At 48.7% G+C, this 19502-nt stretch overlaps 1 protein-coding gene across 4 annotated transcripts in view; it reads right to left on the reverse strand.

The window, feature by feature from the left end:
- SPTBN4 (spectrin beta, non-erythrocytic 4) overlaps nt 1-19502 on the reverse strand; it is a 117578-nt gene that overhangs the window by 87654 nt on the left and 10422 nt on the right. For all 4 annotated transcript variants that reach the window (XR_004440579.1, XM_033224963.1, XM_033224965.1 and 1 more), the window contains exons 3-4: nt 2736-2887; nt 254-427 (exon numbers count right to left, since the gene is read on the reverse strand). Coding sequence is in view for 3 of the 4 variants with exons in the window: in XM_033224963.1 (XP_033080854.1) it covers nt 254-427; nt 2736-2887 (326 nt within the window). In the remaining variant the exon portion in view is untranslated. The remainder of the gene's footprint in view (nt 1-253; nt 428-2735; nt 2888-19502) is intronic.

Here is a 19502-nt window from a genome sequence, read left to right on the forward strand (position 1 = left end):
GCGGGCGCCTGTAGTCCCAGCTACTCAGGAGGCTGAGGCAGGAGAATCGCGTGAACCCGGTAGATGGGGCTGCAGTGAGCAGAGATCACGCCACAGCACTCCAGCCTGGGCCACAGAGACAGATTCCATCTCAAAAAAAAAAAAAAAAAAAAAAGGATATTATTGGAAGGAATGAATGAATGGGTAAATGGTGGGGGAACGCCTTCCTAAATCCTACTGTTGCAGGGCTTGGCAGGGGCCACTCGAGGGTCACCTGGAAGCGCAGGATGATGGTCCAGACCAGCCCCAGCGTCAGCCGGTGATTCCCATCCACGATGTCATGCGAACCCACGTTCTCCAGGTGCACGCGCTGCTCCTTCAGAAACTGCAGCGCCTTGTCCACGTTCTCCAGTGAGTGGATCCGCATGCGGCCGCGCGTGGGCCTGGGCTAGGACGACAGGGGCGGTGGGCGATCGGGGGTCTGGACAGACAGGAGCATGGCTCCCTCGGCCCCGCCCCTTCCAAAGAAGCCGCCTCCCATGGCCACGCCCCCTACGTGTCCAGGATCAGGCTATCCTCTTCTCATTTCAACTAAGACGCAGGATTCAGTCCTTCTAAAGAAGCTCTGCCCCGTCCCATAGCCAGACCCTTTCAAGAGTCACATCCCTTCAAGGCTTATTCACGTCCCTGGCTCTGCCCCTTCCACAGGCGCCCAACTTCCAACCTGACAACTACGCCCCCTCATCATGAAGCCCCGCCCTCCTAGCCCATAGCCACAGCCCTGGCCCTAGCATTGGATCCCTCTCTCGTCCACCAATGTTTTTCCGCTAATCCATGGCTGCCTGAGCACGGTGGCTCACGCCTGTAATCCCAGCACTTTGGGAGGCCGAGGTGGGTGGTTCACTTGAGGCGAGGAGTTCGAGATCAGCCTGGCCAGCAAGGCAAAACACTCTCTCTACTAAAAATACAAAAATTAGCCAGGCGTGGCAGCGCGCTCCGGCGAGTCCAGCTACTCGGGAGGCTGAGGCAGGAGAATCATTTGAACCCGGGAGGCGGAGGCTGCAGCGAGCCGAGATCGTGCCACTGCACTCCAGTCTGGGTGAGGGAGCGAGACTTCGTCTAAAAAAAAAAATCCTCTGTCACACCCCTCGCTGCCTCTGCCTCACTGCTTCCCTTTATGGTCCCTACCCAGAGCCACGCCCATTACAATTAAGCTCCGCCCTGCCCCAGTGATCTTCCCCATGTTTATAGCTCACTTCCAACAGCGTTGGTTCCTACTCTTTTTTTTTTTTTTTGCTTTTGTTGTTGTTGTTTTTGAGACGGAGTCTCGCTCTGTCGCCCAGGCTGGAGTGCAGTCGTGCGATCTTGGTTTACTGCAACCTCCACCTCCTGGGTTCAAGGGATTCTCCTGCCTCAGCCTCCTGAGTAAGTGGGACTACAGGTGCCCGCCACTATGCCCGGCTAATGCTCTTTGAGTTTTTAAAATTCTTTTTGTAGAGACGGGGTCTCGCCACAGCGCTTGGATATTTATGTATTTATGTATTTATGAGAGAGGGTCTGTGCCAGGTGCGGTGGCTCACGCCTGAAATCCCAGCACTTTGGGAGGCCAAGACTGGAGGATCGCATGAGTCCAGGAGTTCTAGACCAGCCTGGGAAGCATAGTGAGACCTCGTATCTATTAAAAAAAAAAAATTAAGAAAAAAGAGAGAGAAACAGAGTCTCGCCTTCTCGCCCAGAGTGGAGAGCTATGGTGCAATCATGGCCCACGGCAGCCTACCGACCTCCCAGGCTCAAGCAATCCTCTCACCTCAACCTCCTGGGTACTTGGGACTACAGGCTCATGCTACCACGCCTGGCTAATTTAAAAAAAAAAAAAAGAAAGAAAGAAAGAAAGAAGGAAGGAAGGAAGGAAGGAAGGAAGGAAGGAAGGAAGGAAGGAAGGAAGAAAGAAAGAAAAAAGAAAGAAAGAAAGAAAGAAAGAAAGAAAGAAAGAAAGAAAGAAAAAACGTAGAGACGGGGGTCTCATTATGTTGTCCAGGCTGGTCTGAAACTCCTGGGCTCAAGTGTTCCTCCCGCCTTGGCCCCTCAAAGTGCTAGGATTACAGGCATGAGCCACCACACCTGGCTGTTTGTTCCTATTCTATCGCCATGCCCCTCACAAGTCCCTGAAGGCTCCAGAATTCCATGCTTTTAGATGAAACCCCATTCAAGCCCAGAGACACAGCCCCAACTCATACAACAACCACATCCCAGGACACCGTCTGCGTCCCTAGACACCCAGGACCTAGGTGTCACCCTACTAAGGAACACTGCCCCTTAGCCTAGAGCCCCACACCTTCATCCACTACCCACTCCCCCAACCCGCAACACAGTTCTGCCGCTGTTTTATAGCCATGCCCCTGCTAGCTGGTAACCCAGGCCAGTCCCTTCTAACAAAACTCCTCCCTTATCTAATAGCCCTGCCTTTTGCAACAGAGCGCCTCCCCTTCCACCGAAGCCCCGCCTCGCAACTGTAGCTAGCGGGTCATCAGCTTCGGTTCCAGCCACCCCTCCAGGTTTCTCACAACCAAGCTCCGCCCCTGCGCCACAGCCCCACACACCCATGTAGAGGGACCTCTTACCCACAGGGCCCTTCTAGCACGCTCCACCCGCCCATGAGCCAGGCCCCTGCTTGCAGTTCAGCCCTTCCAGAGAAGCCCAACCCCAGCCTGAGACCCCAGGGAGGACCCCTGCCCCAGCCCTTCAGGCCCCCTCACCAGCTGCTCCCCAGAGAGCACTTCCAGGAGCCGCGTGAGCACGAAGCCGTCCCGGAGGTCCATATAGAGGTCCCCGATGTGGCAGCCCACGCGGGCGAGATGCGAGTTCACCCACTTGGTGAAGGTTTTCTTCTGCACGGCTTCCCGCTCATCTGGAGGACAGGCCCTGATGAGCCTCCCAGGCGCTTCCATCTTCACCCCAGCCCTCCCCAAGCCAAGCCTGCTCAGGCCCAGCTCCCTGCAAGAGTCCCCCCTCACAGGCGGATCACTTGAGGTAAGAGTTCAAGACCAGCCCGGCCAACATGGTGAAACCCTGTCTCTACTAAAAATATAAAAAGCAGCCGGACATGGTGGCGGGCGCCCCCATAATCCCAGCTACTGGAGAGGCTGAGGCAGGAGAATTGCTTGAACCTGGGAGGTGGAGGCTGCAGTGAGCCAAGATCGCCTCACTGCACTCAGGCCTGGGCGACAGAGCAAGACTGCACCTCAAAAACGAACAAAAAAAAAGAGTGAGTCAGCCGGGCGCGGTGGCTCACGCCTGTAATCCCAGCACTTTGGAAGGCCGAGAGGGGCAGATCGCAAAGTCAGGGGTTCAAGACCAGCCTGGCCAATATGGTGAAACCCTGTCTCTACTAAAAATACAAAAAAAACTTAGCCGGGCGTGGTGGTGCATGCCTGTAATTCCAGCCATTCAGGAGACTGAGGCAGGAGAATTGCTTGAACCAGGGAGACAGAGGTTGCAGTGAGTCAAGATCACACCACTGCACTCCAGCCTGGGCGACAGAGCAAGACTCCGTCTCAAAAAAAAAAAAAAAAAAAAAAAGAGAGAGTCCAGCTTCAGCAGCCATGTCTCCTCCTACTTGGGACGCCTTCCCCTACCCTCTGCCACCCACCTGGTGACAACCTTCCTGTCCCTTGAAGTTTTCCTGAGATGTCACTTGTATAGGAAGCCTTCCCCACTTGTGACCCCAGTTGGCTGTAGTCATTCATTCATTTAATAAACATTCGAACACACACTCTGTGCCTGTTAAAGACTCTGTGAATACAGACAGGGCCCTCACAGAGCTCAATTCAGTGGGGACACAGATAAATACAGCCATGGCCTCAGCCTCCCAAAGTGCTGGGATTACAGGCATGAGCCATCGTGCCCAGCCTTAAGGAACTGTCAAACTGTTTTCCAAAGTAGCTGCACCATAGTCCAGGCATGGTGGCTCATGCCTGTAATCCCAGCACTTTGGGAGGCCAAGGTGGGTGGATTGCTGGAGTTCAGGAGTTTGAGACCTGCCTGTACAACATGGTGAGGACTCTGTCTCTACAAAAAAAATACAAAAAATTAGCCAGGCAGGGTGGCATGCCCCTGTAGTCCCAGCTCCTTGAGTGGCTGAGGCAGGAGGATCGCTTAAGCTGAGGAGGTCGAGGCTGCAGTGACCTGTGCTCATGCCACTGCACTCCAGCAAGGGTGACAGAGCCAGTCCCTGTCTCAGAAAAAGTAAAAATTTTTTTTAAAAAAGTTGCTATACCAGCAATATGTGAAGGCTCCAAATCCTTGCCAACACTTGCTATTTCCCAACCCCTCCTTTTTTTTCCCCTTGAGATGGGGGTCTCACTTCATTGCCTAGGTTGGAGTGCAATGGTGCGATCTTGGCTCATTGCAACCTCTGCCTCCCAGCCTCAGGTGATCCTCCCATCCCAGCCTCCCAAGTAGCTGGGACGACAGAGGCATGCCACCAGGCCTGGCTAATTTTTGTATTGGTGTAGAGACAGAGGTCTCACTATGTTGCCCAGGCTGGTCTCAAACTCCAGGGCTCAAGCAATCCACCCAACTTGGCCTCCCAAAGTGCTGGGATTACAGATGTTAGCCCCACTGTGGTTAGTCATTTCCCCTCCCTTTTTTTTTTTTTTACTATGGCCATCCTAGTTGGTGTGAAGTGGTACCTCATTGTGGTTTTCTTTTGCACTTCCCTAATGACAAGTGAAATTGTGTATCTTTTCATGCTCTTATCAGACAGTTGTATATCTTTGGAGAAATATCTATTCAAATCTTTTGGACATTTTTTAGTAGAATTACTTTTTTTTTGGAGTCACAATCCCTCTCTGTCACCCAGGCTAGAGTGCAGTGCCACAATCATGGCTCACTGCAGCCTCAACCTCTCAGGCTTATGCAATCCTCCCACCTCAGCCTCCTGAGTAGCTGGGGTTACAGGCAGATGCCACTATGCCCGGCTGATTTTTTTGTTTTATTTTTGTGGAGACGAGGGTCTTGCAATGTTGCCCAGGCTGGTCTCAACCTTCTGTGCTCAAGCAGTCTTCCCACCTAGGCTTCCCAAAGTGCTGAGATTACAGGCTCAAGCCACCATACCCAGCCAGTTACATGCCTTTTGTCATCTGTACTATCTTTGCGACTTCCTATGAATCTGTAATTATTTCATCATTTAAAGTTTTTAAAAGGCCGGGCACAGTGACTCACACATGTAATCCTAGCACTTTGGGAGGCCAAGGCAGGTGGATAGACTGAGCTCAGGAGTTCGAGACCAGCCTGGGCAACTTGGCGAAACCCTGTCTCTACTAAAAATAGAAAAAACTAGCAGGACTTAGTGGCACACGCCTGTAATCTCAGCTACTCAGGAGTCTGAGGCACAAGAATCACTTGAACCAGGGAGGCGGAGGTTGCAGTGAGCTGAGATCGTGACACTGCACTCCAGCCTAGGCTACAGAGTGAGACTCTGCCTCCAATAACTAAATAAATAAATAATAAAGTTTAGGCCAGGCACGGTGGCTCATGCCTGTAATCCCAGCACTTTGGGAGGCTGAGGCAGGTGGATCACCTGAGGTCAGGAGTTTGAGACCAGCCTGGCTGACATGGTGAAACCCCATCTCTACCAGAAAAACAAAAATTAGCCGGGTGTGATGGCGGGCGCCTCTAATCCCAGGTACTCGGGAGGCTGAGGCAGAACTGCTTGAACCCGGGAGGCGGAGGTTGCAGTGAGCGGCGATCACGCCATTGCACTCCAGCCTGGGTGACAGAGCAAGACTCTGTCTCAAAAAATAAATAAATAAAAGTTTAAAAGAGAAAAAGAAAATTGCTGCCTGGCCTTCCTCTTTCTTCCCCTGACTCCCATAAACTGGAAAATCAAGGTCAAGGTCTGCAGAACATAAGATGAAATTAACCAGGAATCTACACTGACCTCTCTGAGCTACGTCTTCCTGCTAACTGGGTTGCTCATCTCGAGGTTATCTGGGAGGGAGAAATAGCTTCTCCATTAAGCCACTGTACTGTTAAGTCGATTTTTGGCCGCTTAGCCTGTACGGTTACTGTTAAAATCCCATTACTAAATAATATTGTTTCCTATTAATATTAAGTTTTCTATTAATTCAGGAATAAAGATGTGTATTTCCAGTCTATTTCCCCTTTAACCATTTGAAATCTCTCAATAATTTCCTTTTTCATAAAATTTACCTTGGTAATATTATCAATAGTGGGGTGAAGGGAAGGGGTGATGGTTAATGGGTACAAAATATGGAAAGAATGAATAAGGTCTAGCATTTGATATCAGTACAACAGGGTGATTACATTCAATAATAATTTAATTGTACTTGTCTTTCTCTTTTTTTTTTTTGATACAGGGTCTGTCCTGTATCAAATCCAGGCTGGAGTGCAGTGGTGTGAGATCATGGCTCACTGCAATCTCTGCCTCCCGGGCTCAAGCCATCCTTCTACCTCAGCTTTGTGAATAGCTGGGACTACAGGCATGCACCACCACACCTGGCTAATTTTTGTATTTTTAGAAGAGTCAGGGTTTAGCCATGTTGCCCAGGCTTGTCTCAAACTCTGGGACTCAAGTGATCCACCCGCCTCGGCCTCCCAAAGTGCTGGGATTACAGGTATGAGCTACTGCACCTGGCCTGATTGCACATTTTAAAATAATTAAAAGAGTATAATTGGATTGTCTGCAACACAAAAGCATCTATCCCATAAATATATATAACTACTATGTACCTACTAAATTTAAAAATACAAATTTTTTAAAAAGTATTGCTTTTTACTCTAGCAGTAGAAAATATACATTTACTTATCTGTATTTTTTAACTTTAAATTGCACCTTGAATGTTTACCTCTAGTTTGAAAATGAATATGCAAATATTAACAGTAAATGCAAAGGAAGTATCTTGTTTGTGTCAATGTGGGTTTTGTGCTGTTTAGATAAGATGGTACCCTACGTTAATACGATCATCAATCATACCTGAGGAAGTGATGGCAGAAAAGATGCTAAATTGAGTATTTATTCCTCTGCCTTCTAACAAATGATGCCCACACCAAATAGCAGATTTTGGCTAGTACTACAGCCAAAGTGGAATTTTAGTGCATCCCCAGGGTGGTACCAGAATGAGGACAACTGGGTTCTGCCTTGTCTCTATTAATAACTGGCCAGGTGACTTCTCAAGGTCATCTCCCCTCTTTGGACCCCAGTTTTCACATTTGCAAAAAGAAGGATTTGGACTAGATTTGGCTTTCTTCAATGGATTCTGGGGGATCATTGATTTTGGGATCTTATACTTGAGAGAGGTAGGGGTGGGTATGTATGTGTGTGCATGTGTGTGTGTGTCTGTGTGTATGTGTGTGTGTATATATATACACACATATATATATACACATACACACATATATATATATATAAATTTTTTTTGAGATGGAGTCTCCCTCTGTCTTCCAGGCTGGAGTGCAGTGGTGTAATCTTGGCTCACTGCAACCTCCACCTCCCAGGTTCAAGCAATTATCCTCCCTCAGCCTCTGAGTAGCTGGGATTACAGGCATGTGCCACCATGCCCAGCTAATTTTGTATATTTAGTAGAGACAGGGTTTCTCCATGTTGGTCAGGTTGGTCTCGAACTCCTGACCTCAGGTGATCTGCCCGCCTCAGCCTCCCAAAGTGCTGGGATACAGGCATGGGCCATTGTGCCCAGCCTCGGAGATATATTTGGTTGCACCCCTACTGCGTTTTATAAAAATGTAAATCAGTTGCCAACATTTTAAAATAGGAAGATTTTGTCTTTAAAAAATTTAGATTTTTGGCTTCTCATGAAATATCACACGATAGGGCAACCCTGGACCTCCATTCCTGCCAGGCTGCCATTGCGGGGGCTGTGTGGGTGCTGCCCTCTTACAGGAGGTCCCAGTTCTCTCAGCATATGCAGCCCATCTGGTCTTGGTGGGCATTTCAGTTCTCAACTCTTGCTCCATGCTGACAAGACTGTAATCAGGAATAGAAAAATCAGGGCAGGCATGGTGGCTCATGCCCATAATCCCAGCACTTTGGGAGGCCAAGGCAGGAGGATTGCTTGAGGCCAGGAGTTTCACACCAGCCTCAGCAACATAAGCAAGACCCCATTTATGTAAAAAATTAAAAATCAGGCCAGGTGTGGTGGCTCACGCCTGTAATCAGAGCACTTCAGGAAGCCAAGGTGGGTGGATCACCTGAGGTCAGGAGTTCGAGACCAGCCTGGCCAACATGGTAAAACCCCGTCTCTACTAAAAACATAAAAATTAGCCAGGCATGGTGGCAGGCGCCTGTAATCCCAGCTACTCAGGAGGCTGAGGCAGGAGAATCACTTGCACCTGGGTGGCGGAGGTCACAGTGAGCTGAGATCACGCATTGTATTCCAGCCTGGGAAACAAGAGTAAAACTTTGTCTCAAAAAAAAAAAAAAGTTAATTAATTAAAACTTAGCCAGGCATGGTGGCCTGTGCCTATAGTCCTAGCTACTCAGGAGGCTGAGATGGCAGAATGCCTTGTGCCCAGGAGGCTGAGACTTCAGTGAGCCATTGTTGCAACACTACACTTCAACCTGGGCAACAGAGTGAAACCCTGTTTCAAAAAATAATTATATATATATATATACACATACACACACACACACACACAGGAGTATCATCCTTTGTGAAGTTGCCATTAAGATGGTCCAGGATCAATTTCCTCTTTCTTTTCTTTCTTTTCTTTCTTTCTTTCTTTTTTTGTTTTTTTGAGACGGAGTCTCGCTCTGCCACCCAGGCTGGAGTGCAGTGGCCAGATCTCAGCTCACTGCAAGCTCCACCTCCCGGATTCATGCCATTCTCCTGCCTCAGCCTCCCGAGTAGCTGGGACTACAGGCGCCCACCACCTCGCCTGGCTAGTTTTTTGTATTTTTTTAGTAGAGATGGGGTTTCACCGTATTAGCCAGGATGGTCTCGATCTCCTGACCTCGTGATCCGCCCATCTCGGCCTCCCAAAGTGCTGGGATTACAGGCTTGAGCCACCGCGCCCGGCCCTTCCTTCCTTCCTTCCTTCCTTCTTTTCTTTTATTTCTCTCTCTCTCTCTCTTTCTTTCTTTCTCCTTCCTTCCCTCCCTCCCTCCCTCTCTTTCTTTTTCTCTCTCTTTCTAACTTTCTCCCTTTCTCTTTCTTTCTTTCTTTCTTTTGTTCATTCTTTCATTCTTTCTCAATTTCGTTCTTTCTTTCTATGCCTCACTCTGTCACCCAGGCTCTGGAGAGCAGTGGCATGATCATGGCTCAGTGAAGCCTCAACCTCCCTGGGCTTAGGTAATCCTCCCACCTCAGCCTCCCCAGTAGCTGGGACTACAGGCACACGTCACCACACTTGACTAATTTTTGTATTTTTTATAGAGACAGGATCTTGCCATGTTGCCCAGGCTGGTCTCAAACTCCTGGGCTCAAGCAATCCTCCTGCCTCAGCCTCCCAAAGTGCTGGGCTTACAGGTGTGAGCCACTGCACCCAGCCCAGGATCAGTTTCTATTCACTTTCTTTGGGTATCATCAAAATGAAATCATAAAACAAAAAGCATTGTCATGGGGCTGGGCATGGTGGCTCATGCCTGTAATCCCAGCACTTTGGGAGGCCTAGGTGGGCGGATCACTTGAGGTCAGGAGTTTGAGACCAGCTGGCCAACATGATGAAATCCTCTCTCTACCAAAAAATACAAAAATTAGCCATGCGTGGTGATGCGTGCCTGTAATCCTGGCTACTCGAGAGGCTGAGACAGGAGAATCACTTGAGCCTGGAAGGTGAAGGCTGCAGTGAGCCGAGATTGCGCCATTGCACTCCAACCTAGGTGACAGCAAGACTCTCAAAAAAAAAAAAAATCTCAGAGTGTTGCCCTGACCTGAGATGACGTTGAATGTTGACCATGTTGGTGTGTTTACTGTGTAGGGGTCTTCTGTTTCCCCCTCTGGTGCCACCCTCCACTCCTCTTCCCCGTGCTGTGGTGGGTCCAGGGAGGCTGGCCAGTGTGGACTGTATGAATGGACTCCCCAACCCTCAGAGCCCCTCAGACTTCCAACTGGGTTTGGCCAGCAGGAGATCAGAGGAGTCAAGGGCTTTGTTCCTTCCTGCTCCCTCCCTCCCTGCCTGACTTGCTCCTGGCAGTGCCTGGTTTCTTTCCGTACATCCCCAGCTCCTGCTGGTGACGTCTCTCTCCTCTCTCAGTGCTCCCTTCTCTGCACGCTGCGGGTGCCTGCTGCCCTTGTAGGTTCCCTCAATCCTGCCCACCCCTATGTCAATAGTCCCTTCATTAAACTTGCCCCAACTTTACCCCTTTGTGGGATGCCATCTACTTCCTGCCAGGACCGTAACTGACACAGATACCTTTGGGGTTTCAAGACTCCTGGCCAGGTTGGGCGAAGTGACTCACACCTGTAATCTAAACACTTTGGAAGGCCAAGGTGGAAGGATCACTTGAGCCCAGGAGTTTGAGACCAGACTGGGCAATATAGTGAGGCTCCCATCTCTTAAAAAAAAAAAAAAAGTAATAGCTAGGCATGGTGAGTGTGCACCTGTGGTGCCAGCTGCTCAGAAGGCTGAGGTGGGAGGATCGCTTGAGCCTGGGAGTTCGGGGCTGCAGTGAGCCATGATCGCACCACTGCATTCTAGCCTGGGCAAGAGAAAGAAAACCTGTCTCAAAACAAACAAACAAACAAACAACAAACAAACAAAAATACTCCAGGCCAAATGACAAGTTTCCTCTGTCTGCTATTGTGCTTATATTGAGTTCTTTTATTTATTTATTTATTTTTTATTTTTTTTAATTTTTTTTAATTTTTTTTTTTTTTTTTTTTTTTTTTTTTTTTTTTGAGACGGAGTCTTGCTCTGTCGCCCGAGCTGGAGTGGAGTGCAGTGGCCGGATCTCAGCTCACTGCAAGCTCCGCCTCCCGGGTTTACGCCATTCTCCTGCCTCAGCCTCCGGAGTAGCTGGGACTACAGGCGCCCGCCACCTCGCCCGACTAGTTTTTTTTTGTATTTTTAGTAGAGACGGGGTTTCACCGTGTTAGCCAGGATGGTCTCGATCTCCTGACCTCGTGATCCGCCCGTCTCGGCCTCCCAAAGTGCTGGGATTACAGGCTTGAGCCACCAAGCCCGGCCTTAATTTTTTATTTTATTTTATTTTTTTGAGACGGAGTCTCGCTCTGTCGCCCAGGCTGGAGTGCAGTGGCCGGATCTCAGCTCACTGCAAGCTCCGCCTCCCGGGTTTACGCCATTCTCCTGCCTCAGCCTCCAGAGTAGCTGGGACTACAGGCGCCCGCCACCTCGCCGGGCTAGTTTTTTAGTATTTTTTAGTAGAGACGGGGTTTCACCGTGTTAGCCAGGATGGTCTGGATCTCCTGACCTCGTGATCCACCCGTCTCGGCCTCCCAAAGTGCTGGGATTATAGGCTTGAGCCACCGCGCCCGGCCTATTTTATTTATTTATTTTTTGTTTGAGACAGTCCCACTCTGTCACTCAGGCGGTAGTTCAGAGGCATGATCACGGCTTAGGGACCTCCTAGGCTCAAGGGACACTCCCAACTCAGCCTCCTGAGGGGACTACAGGCGTGCACCACCACAGATGGCTATGTTTTTCATTTTTACTTTTTGGAGAGATGGGGGTCTTGTTATGTTGTCCAGGCTGGTCTCAAACTCCTGGGCTCAAATGATCCTCCCACCCTTAGCCTCCGAAGTAGCTAGGACTATAGGCAAGTACTATTATGCCCAGCTTTTTACCATTTATACATTCTTCTCCAATAACTTCTTCTCCAATAACAATCACAAGTGAAACACATTTCCCTAGGATAAGACTTTAATTTGGCCGGGTGCAGTGGTTCATTATGGTCCTGTAATCTCAGCACGTTGGGAGGCCAAGGTGGAAGGATTGCTTGAGCCCAAGAATTCGAACCCAGGGAAGAACCTGGGTTTTGTCTCTATCTACAAAAATATAGAAATTATCCAGGCATGGTGGAGTGCACCTGCAGTTCTGCAGTACCTGTAGTACTGGAGAGGATGAGGTGGGAAGATCGCTTGAGGCCAGGAGTTAGAGGTTGCAGTGAGCCGAGATCACACCACTGCACTCCAGCCTGGGTGACAAAGCAAGACCCTGTCTTAAAAATCAATAAATAAACAAATGCACTCAGAGACACATGGATGAGTCTTAAGGCAGAGTTCTGAAAAAATAATAATAATAATGTGGCCAGGCGTGGTGGCTCACAGCCATAATCCCAGCAATTTGGGAGGCCGAGGCAGATGGATCACCTGAGGTCAGAAGTTCGAGACCAGCCTGGCCAACATGGTGAAACCCCGTCTCTACTAAAAATACAAAAATTAGCCAGGTATGGTGGTGTGCGCCTGTAATCCCAGATACTCCGGAGTCTGAGGTAGGAGAATCACTTGAACCCGGGAGGCGGAGGTTGCAGTGAGCCGAGATTGTGCCGCTGCATGCCAGCCTGGGAGACAGAGCAAGACTCTGTCTCAAAAAAAAAAAAAAAAAAAAAAGCAAAGAATGCAATCTGGAACATGATAAAACTTGTATCAGTTATAGCAATACCTGCATGCAGAAACCCATAGATAAGTGGCTCTCAGATTTATGACAAAGCAACATTGCAGTTCAGTAGGGAAAGGATAAATAAATGGACCTGAGTCAACTGATATCCATATGGGGGACGAAAACAAACTGACCTGCACTGTACACAATAATATATACAAATAAATTTCATTCCGCTTACAAATCCAAATGTGAAAGGACTAAAAATAAGGCTTTTAGGCCAGGTGCAGTGGCTCACGCCTGTAATTCCAGCACTTTGGGAGGCTGAGGTGGGAGAATCACTTGAGGTCAGGAGTTTAAGATGAGCCTGGCCAACATGGCAAAACCCTGTCTCTACTAAAAATACAACAATTAGCCGAGCGTGGTGGCATGCACCTGTAGTCCCAGCTACTGGGGAGGCTGAAGCAGGAGAATCGCTTGAACCCGGAAGGTGGAGGTTGCAGTGAGCCGAGATCATGCCACTTCCCTCTAGCCGGGGTGACAAAGCGAGACTCCGTCTCAAAAAAAAAAAAGGAAAGAAAAATTAGGTTTTCAGAAGAAAACATCAAGGACTATTTCCATAACCTTGGAATAGACAAAGATTTCTTAAACAAGACACAAATAATGTTAGCCATACAGGAAATGATTGTTAAATAATTATTAAATTATACTACATTCAAATTAAGATATCTTGTTCATCAGGCTGGGCACTGTCGCACACACTTCTAATCCCAGCACTTTGGGGGGCCGAGGCGGGCTGATCACTTGAAGTCAAGAGTTTCAGACAATTCTGGGCAAGATGGCGAAATCCCGTCTCTACTAAAAATGCAAAAATTAGCCAGGCATGGTGGCCCGTACCTGTAATCCCAGCTACTCAGGGGACTGAGGTGGGAGGATCTCTTAAGCCTGGGAGGTTAGGTTGAGGGTTGAGGCTGCAGTGAGCAGACACTGAGCCACTGCACTCTAGCCTGGGAAACAGAGTGAGATCCTGTCTCAAAAAAAAAAAAGAAAGAAAGAAAAAAAAATCTGTTTATCAAAGGCCCTGTTAAGCCAGTGAAAAGATAAGCCACAGAGTGGGTGAAAACATTGACAACACATATGTCTGCTTACGTACTTGCATTCCTCCAAACACATCAGAAAGAGGCAGACAAATTAATAAGAAAATGGGCAAAAGATTTGAATGGGGCCAGGCTCGGTGGCTCATGCCTGTAATCCCAGCACTTTGGGAGGTTCGAGACCAGACTGACCAACATGGTGAAACCCTGTCTCTACTGAAAATACAAAAATTAGCCTGGTGTGGTAGCGCACACCTGTAATCCCAGCTACTCAGGAGGCTGAGGCAGGAGAAACACTTGAACCCGGAAGGTGGAGGTTGCAGCGAGTCAAGATCATGCCGTGGCACTCCAGCCTGGGCAACAGAGCAAGACTCCATCTCAAAAGAAAAAAAAAAAAAAGACCTGAATGGGCATCTCGCAAAAGGATATCTGAATGGCCAATAAATGTATGAAAATATGCTTCACCTTCTTCGTTGTTCTTAGTCATTAGGAAAATGCTAAGTAAAACCACAGCAGAATGCACAGCCACCAGAATGGCTAAAACTAAAAAGACTGGCCATCAGCCAGGCATGGTATCTCATGCCGGTAATCCCAGCACTTTGGGAGGCCGAGGCAGGCGGATCACCTGAGGTCAGGAGTTCGAGACCAGCCTGGCCGACATGGCGAAACCCCGTCTCTACTAAACATACAAAAATTAGCTGGGCGTGGTGGTGTGTGCCTGTAATCCCAGCCACATGGGAGGCTGAGACAGGAGAATTGCTTGAACTCAGGAGGCGGAGCTTGCAGTGAGCCAAGATCGCGCCACTACACTCCAGCCTGGGTGACAGAGTGAGACTCTGTCTCAAAAAAAAAAAAAGAAAAGAAAAGAAAAAAAAAGACTGACCATCACAAGGGTGGGGTGCACAGCAACTGAATCTCTGGTACACTGCTAGTGGGAATATAAAATGATACAAACTGGCAGTCTCTACTAAAGTTAGATATACAGTCACTTGGCGGGGCGCATGGCTCACGCCTATACTCCAAACACTTTGGGCGGCCAAGGCAGGAGGACTGCTTGAGCTCAGGAGTTGGAGACCAGCCTGAGCAACATAACGAGACTTCGTCTCAATTAACAACAACAAATACATATACATATAAAATAAAATACATACCCTTACTCTGTGATTGGACATCTTCACTCTTGGGTGGGTGTAAACCACCAGAAACAAGCGCTTATGCCCACCAAAAATGGGTACTAGAAACTTGAGAACACCACCATTTATTTTATGTATTTATTTATTTAAGACAGAGTCTCACTCTGTCATCCAGGCTAGAGTCCAGTGGCACTATCTTGGCTCCCTGCAACCTCCGCCTCCTGGGTCAAAGCGCTTCTCCTGCCTCAGCGTCTCAAGTCGCTGGGATTACAGGCATGCACCACCATACCCAGCACATTTTTTTGTATTTTTAGTAGAGATAGGTTCTCACTGTATTGCTCAGGATGGTCTTGAACTCCTGGCCTCAAGTCATCCGCCCGCCTTGGCCCCCCAAAGTGCTAGGATTACAGGCGTGAGCCACCATGTCTGGCCCAACACCACCATTTATAGTAGCCCCAAACTAGCAGCAATCCAAATGCTCATGGACAGGTGAATCCATAAACAAACTGTGGTACATTCACACCGTGGCACACTATACAGCAAGGAGAAGGACCAACCCACAATCACAGGGAGACATGGATGCATCTCCCACAGGCATAAGGTTGAGTGAATAAAGCCAGACACAACACAGCACACAATGCATTATTTGATTTACATAAAGTTAAAACACCAGCAAAATGAAGCTGAGCTGTTAGAAGTTAAAAGAGTATGCCCTTGGACTATAGTGATAGGGAGGTGGCATGAGGATGCTTTTCTGGGTCTGTCATATGTCACATTCTGTTTGTTTTTTAAAGATGGTATCTCATTCTGTTGCCCAGGCTGGAGGGCAGTGGCACCTTCTTAGGTCACTGCAGCCTGGAACTCCTGGGCTCAAGCAATCTTCCCACCTCAGTCTTTTGGGTAGCTAGGACTACAGGCTCATGCCACCACACCCAGCTAATTTTTTTTTTTTTTTTTTTTGAGACGGAGTCTCCCTCTCCCACCCGGGCTGGAGTGCAGTGGCTTGATCTCTGCTCACTGCAAGCTCCGCCTCTCAGGTTCACGCCATTCTCTTGCCTTAGCCTCCCGTGTAGCTGGAACTACAAGCACCCACCACCACACCCGGCTAATTTTTTGTATTTTTAATAGAGACGGGGTTTCACCGTGTTAGCCAGGATGGTCTTGATCTCCTGACCTCATGATCCACCCACCTCAGCCTCCTAAAGTTCTGGGATTACAGGCGTGAGCCACTGCACTTAGCCCCGCCTAGATAATTTTTAAATTTTTTTTTTTTTTTTTAGATATGGGGTCTCTCTATGTTGCCCAGACTGGTCCTGAACTCCTGGTCTCAAGTGATCATCGTGCCTTGGTTTCCCAACGCACTTGGATTACAGGCATGAGTCCCCACACCCCGTTGTATATTCTGTTTTTTAACATGGGCGCTGGTTACAAGAGAGTACTCATTTGTGGAAATACTGGCATGATTTTTCTGCCATTCTGTGGGCATGAACTACTTTAATAATAAAAAGTTAAAAAATATATATATATATATATGCTTACTCATTAGCAATGCACATTTTGCAAAATTATCCTCATGCAAAGAAAAAGATCCACATTAAAAACTATCTGAATGAGGTCAGAAGCAGTGGCTTCCCAACACTTTGGGAGGTCGAGGTAGGAGGAGTGCTTGGGCCCAGGAGTTCAAGACCAGCCTGGGCAACAGAGCAAGACTCCATCTTTATTTAAAAAACAAAACAAAATAATGTCAGTGGTTGCCCACAGGGAAGAAGAAATTGATTTGAGATTTGGAAATAAAAGAGAATTGGAGATAAGCCTCACACAGGTCAGTGACAGTAGTGAGCCACAAACTGTGGAGGGTGAGTAGAGAACACACTGAATGTGGGGTCCAAACAATTTTCCTTAATTTCGAAAAAATTGACAGAGACAGGGTCTCACCATGTTGCTCACTCCTGGGCTCAAGTGATGCTCCCATCTCAGCCTCAGTGCTAGGATTACAGGCGACCTGAGAGGTCGAGGCTGCAGTGAGCCGTGATCGCACCACTGCACTCCAGCCTGGGTGACAGAGCGAGACTCTGCCTCAAAATAAAAGAGGGAGAAAAACCATGAGAGAGCTGGGCAAAGGGATGCAAAAGAAATGCAGCATAGTGGTCTATATCATATTTGCACTTTGAGCGGCCAGGTGGTTTCAGCAGGAGAGCAGCATCATGAAGTTACCATTAAACTGAATGTTACTGGTTTGGGGTCTCGAGTTCCTCTACAAATGTGTTTTACTTGTAGAGCTATATGTGAACCCTAAGCATGGGAGATTTAAGCAGAGTTGTGCATTTGCGAGCATTTATGAAAATTACACAGGCTGGACGTGGCTCACGCCTATAATCCCAGCACTTTGAGAGGCCAAGGCAGGTGGACCACTTGAGGTCAGGAGTTCAAGACCAGCCTGGCCAACATGGTGAAACCCCATCTCTACTAAAAATACAAAATATTAGCCGGGCGTGGTGGCATGCACCTGTAATGCCAGCTACTCAGGAGGCAGAGGAAGGAGAACAGCTTGAACCCAGGAGGCAGAGGTTGTAGTGAGCCAAGATCGTGCCACTGCACTCCAGCCTGGGCAACAGAGCGAGACTCTGTCTCAAAAAAAAAGAGTGGCCGGGTGCGGTGGCTCACGCCTGTAATCCCAGCACTTTGGGAGGCCGAGGTGGGCGGATCACGAGGTAAGGAGATCGAGACCATCCTGGCTAATACTGTGAAACCCCCTCTCTACTAAAAATACAAAAAATTAGCGGGGCGTGGTGGCGGGCGCTTGTAGTCCCAGCGACTCAGGAGGCTGAGGCAGGAGAATGGCATGAACCTGGGAGGTGGAGCTTGCAGTGAGCCGAGATCGTGTCACTGCACTCCAGCCTGGGCGACAGAGCGAGACTCCGTCTGAAAAAAAAAAAAAAGAGAGAAAATAAAATACAAGTTCTTAAGGTGGGATCTCTGTTACCCAAGCTGGAAGGTTGGAATGTAGTGGTGCCATCATAGATCACTGCCTTCAATTCCTGGGCTCAAGCGATCCTCCTGCCTCAGCCTCCAGAGTAATAGAGGCACATGCCAGTGTGGCCAGTTAATTTTCAAATTTTTGTACATACAGGATCTTTCTTTGTTGCCCAAGTTGGAGAGAATTTTTTTTTTTTTTTTTGAGGTGGAGTCTCGCTCTGTCGCCCGGACTGGAGTGCAGTGGCCGGATCTCAGCTCACTGCAAGCTCCGCCTCCCGGGTTTGCGCCATTCTCCCGCCTCAGCCTCCCGAGTAGCTGGGACTACAGGCGCCCGCCACCTCGCCCGGCTAGTTTTTTTGTATTTTTAGTAGAGTCGGGGTTTCACTGTGTTAGCCAGGATGTTCTCGATCACCTGACCTCGTGATCCGCCCGTCTCGGCCTCCCAAAGTGCTGGGATTACAGGCTTGAGCCACCGCGCCCGGCCGAGAATTTTTTTTTTTAATCTCAAAGGGGATTTCTACATTTCCCTGGGCAAGATGCTCTCAGAAGCATAGTTCTAAGATTTGGAGAGTCCTTAATTCTCATCTTACCATATCCCACCTCTGCTTAAAAATCTTTCCATAGCTCCCTGGTACCCCGCAAGGCCCTTTAAGATCTGGCTTCTGCCAGGCTCAGTGGCTTATGCCTGTAATCCCAGCACTTTGGAAGGCTGAGGCGGGTGGGTCACCTGAAATCAGGAGTTCGAGACCAGCCTGGCCAACATGGTGAACTCCCCATCTCTACTAAAAATACAAAAATTAGCCAGGCAAGGTGACAGGTGCCTGTAATCCCAGCTATTTGGGAGGCTGAGACAGGAGAATTGCTTGAACCCAGGAGGCAGAGGTTGCAGTGAGCCGAGACTGCGGCATTGCACTCCAGCCTGGGCAACAAGAGTGAAACTCCCTCAAGAAAGAGGAAAGAAAAGAAAAGAAAAGAAAAGAAAAGAAAAGAAAAGAAAGAAAAAAAAGAAAAGAAAAGAAAAGAAAGAGAGAGAGAGAGGGAGGGAGGGAGGGGGAAGGGGGGAGGGAGGGAGGGAGGGAAAAGAAAAGAAAAGAAAAGAAAAGAAAGAAGGATCTGGCTTCTACTGGCTCCTCCCCCATCATCACTTACTCCTCACCTGTGTCCTTCTCAGTTAAGCCACTCCCAACTTTTGGAGGCCTTGCATATGCAGTTCCCTCTACCTAGAACACTCTTCCACCCTTCACTCTGGTGTTCATGCCAATTCACCCTTTAGGCCTGAACTTAGGCCTCTCCTTCTCCAAGAAGTCCTCCTTGATTCTCCAGGCTGGATCAAGTACATCCTATGGGCTCCTGCAGTCCTTGGGCTTCCTCATCACAGCCCGATGCTTGTGCCTCTCTGTCAACAGCCCCGACCTCTCTGCCTGTGCCTCCCCTACCCTGTCTCTGACTCCTCTGAGTCAACACTGTCTAGCTGGATCTCTCTGTCCCACTGACCTATGAGCCCTATAGGGGCAGGACCCGGGCTGCCTCAGTCACCACTATTCCCCTCATGTTGTCCAGCACGAGCCAGGCACACAGCAGGCACTGAATTCATATTTTCTAGATAAAATAAATTCCAGTGGTTCACACCTGTAATCCCAACACTTTGGGAGGCCAAGGTGGGAGGATCGCTTGAGTCCAGGAATTCAAGATCAGCCTGGGCAACGTAGGGAGACCCTGTCTCTACAAAAATTTAAGAAGAAAATTATCCGGGCATGGTGGTGCATGCCTGTAGTCCCAGCTA

This window comes from Trachypithecus francoisi, unplaced genomic scaffold (genome assembly GCF_009764315.1).
Source record: "Trachypithecus francoisi isolate TF-2019V2 unplaced genomic scaffold, Tfra_2.0 Lachesis_group12, whole genome shotgun sequence".
Classification (NCBI taxonomy): domain Eukaryota; kingdom Metazoa; phylum Chordata; class Mammalia; order Primates; family Cercopithecidae; genus Trachypithecus; species Trachypithecus francoisi.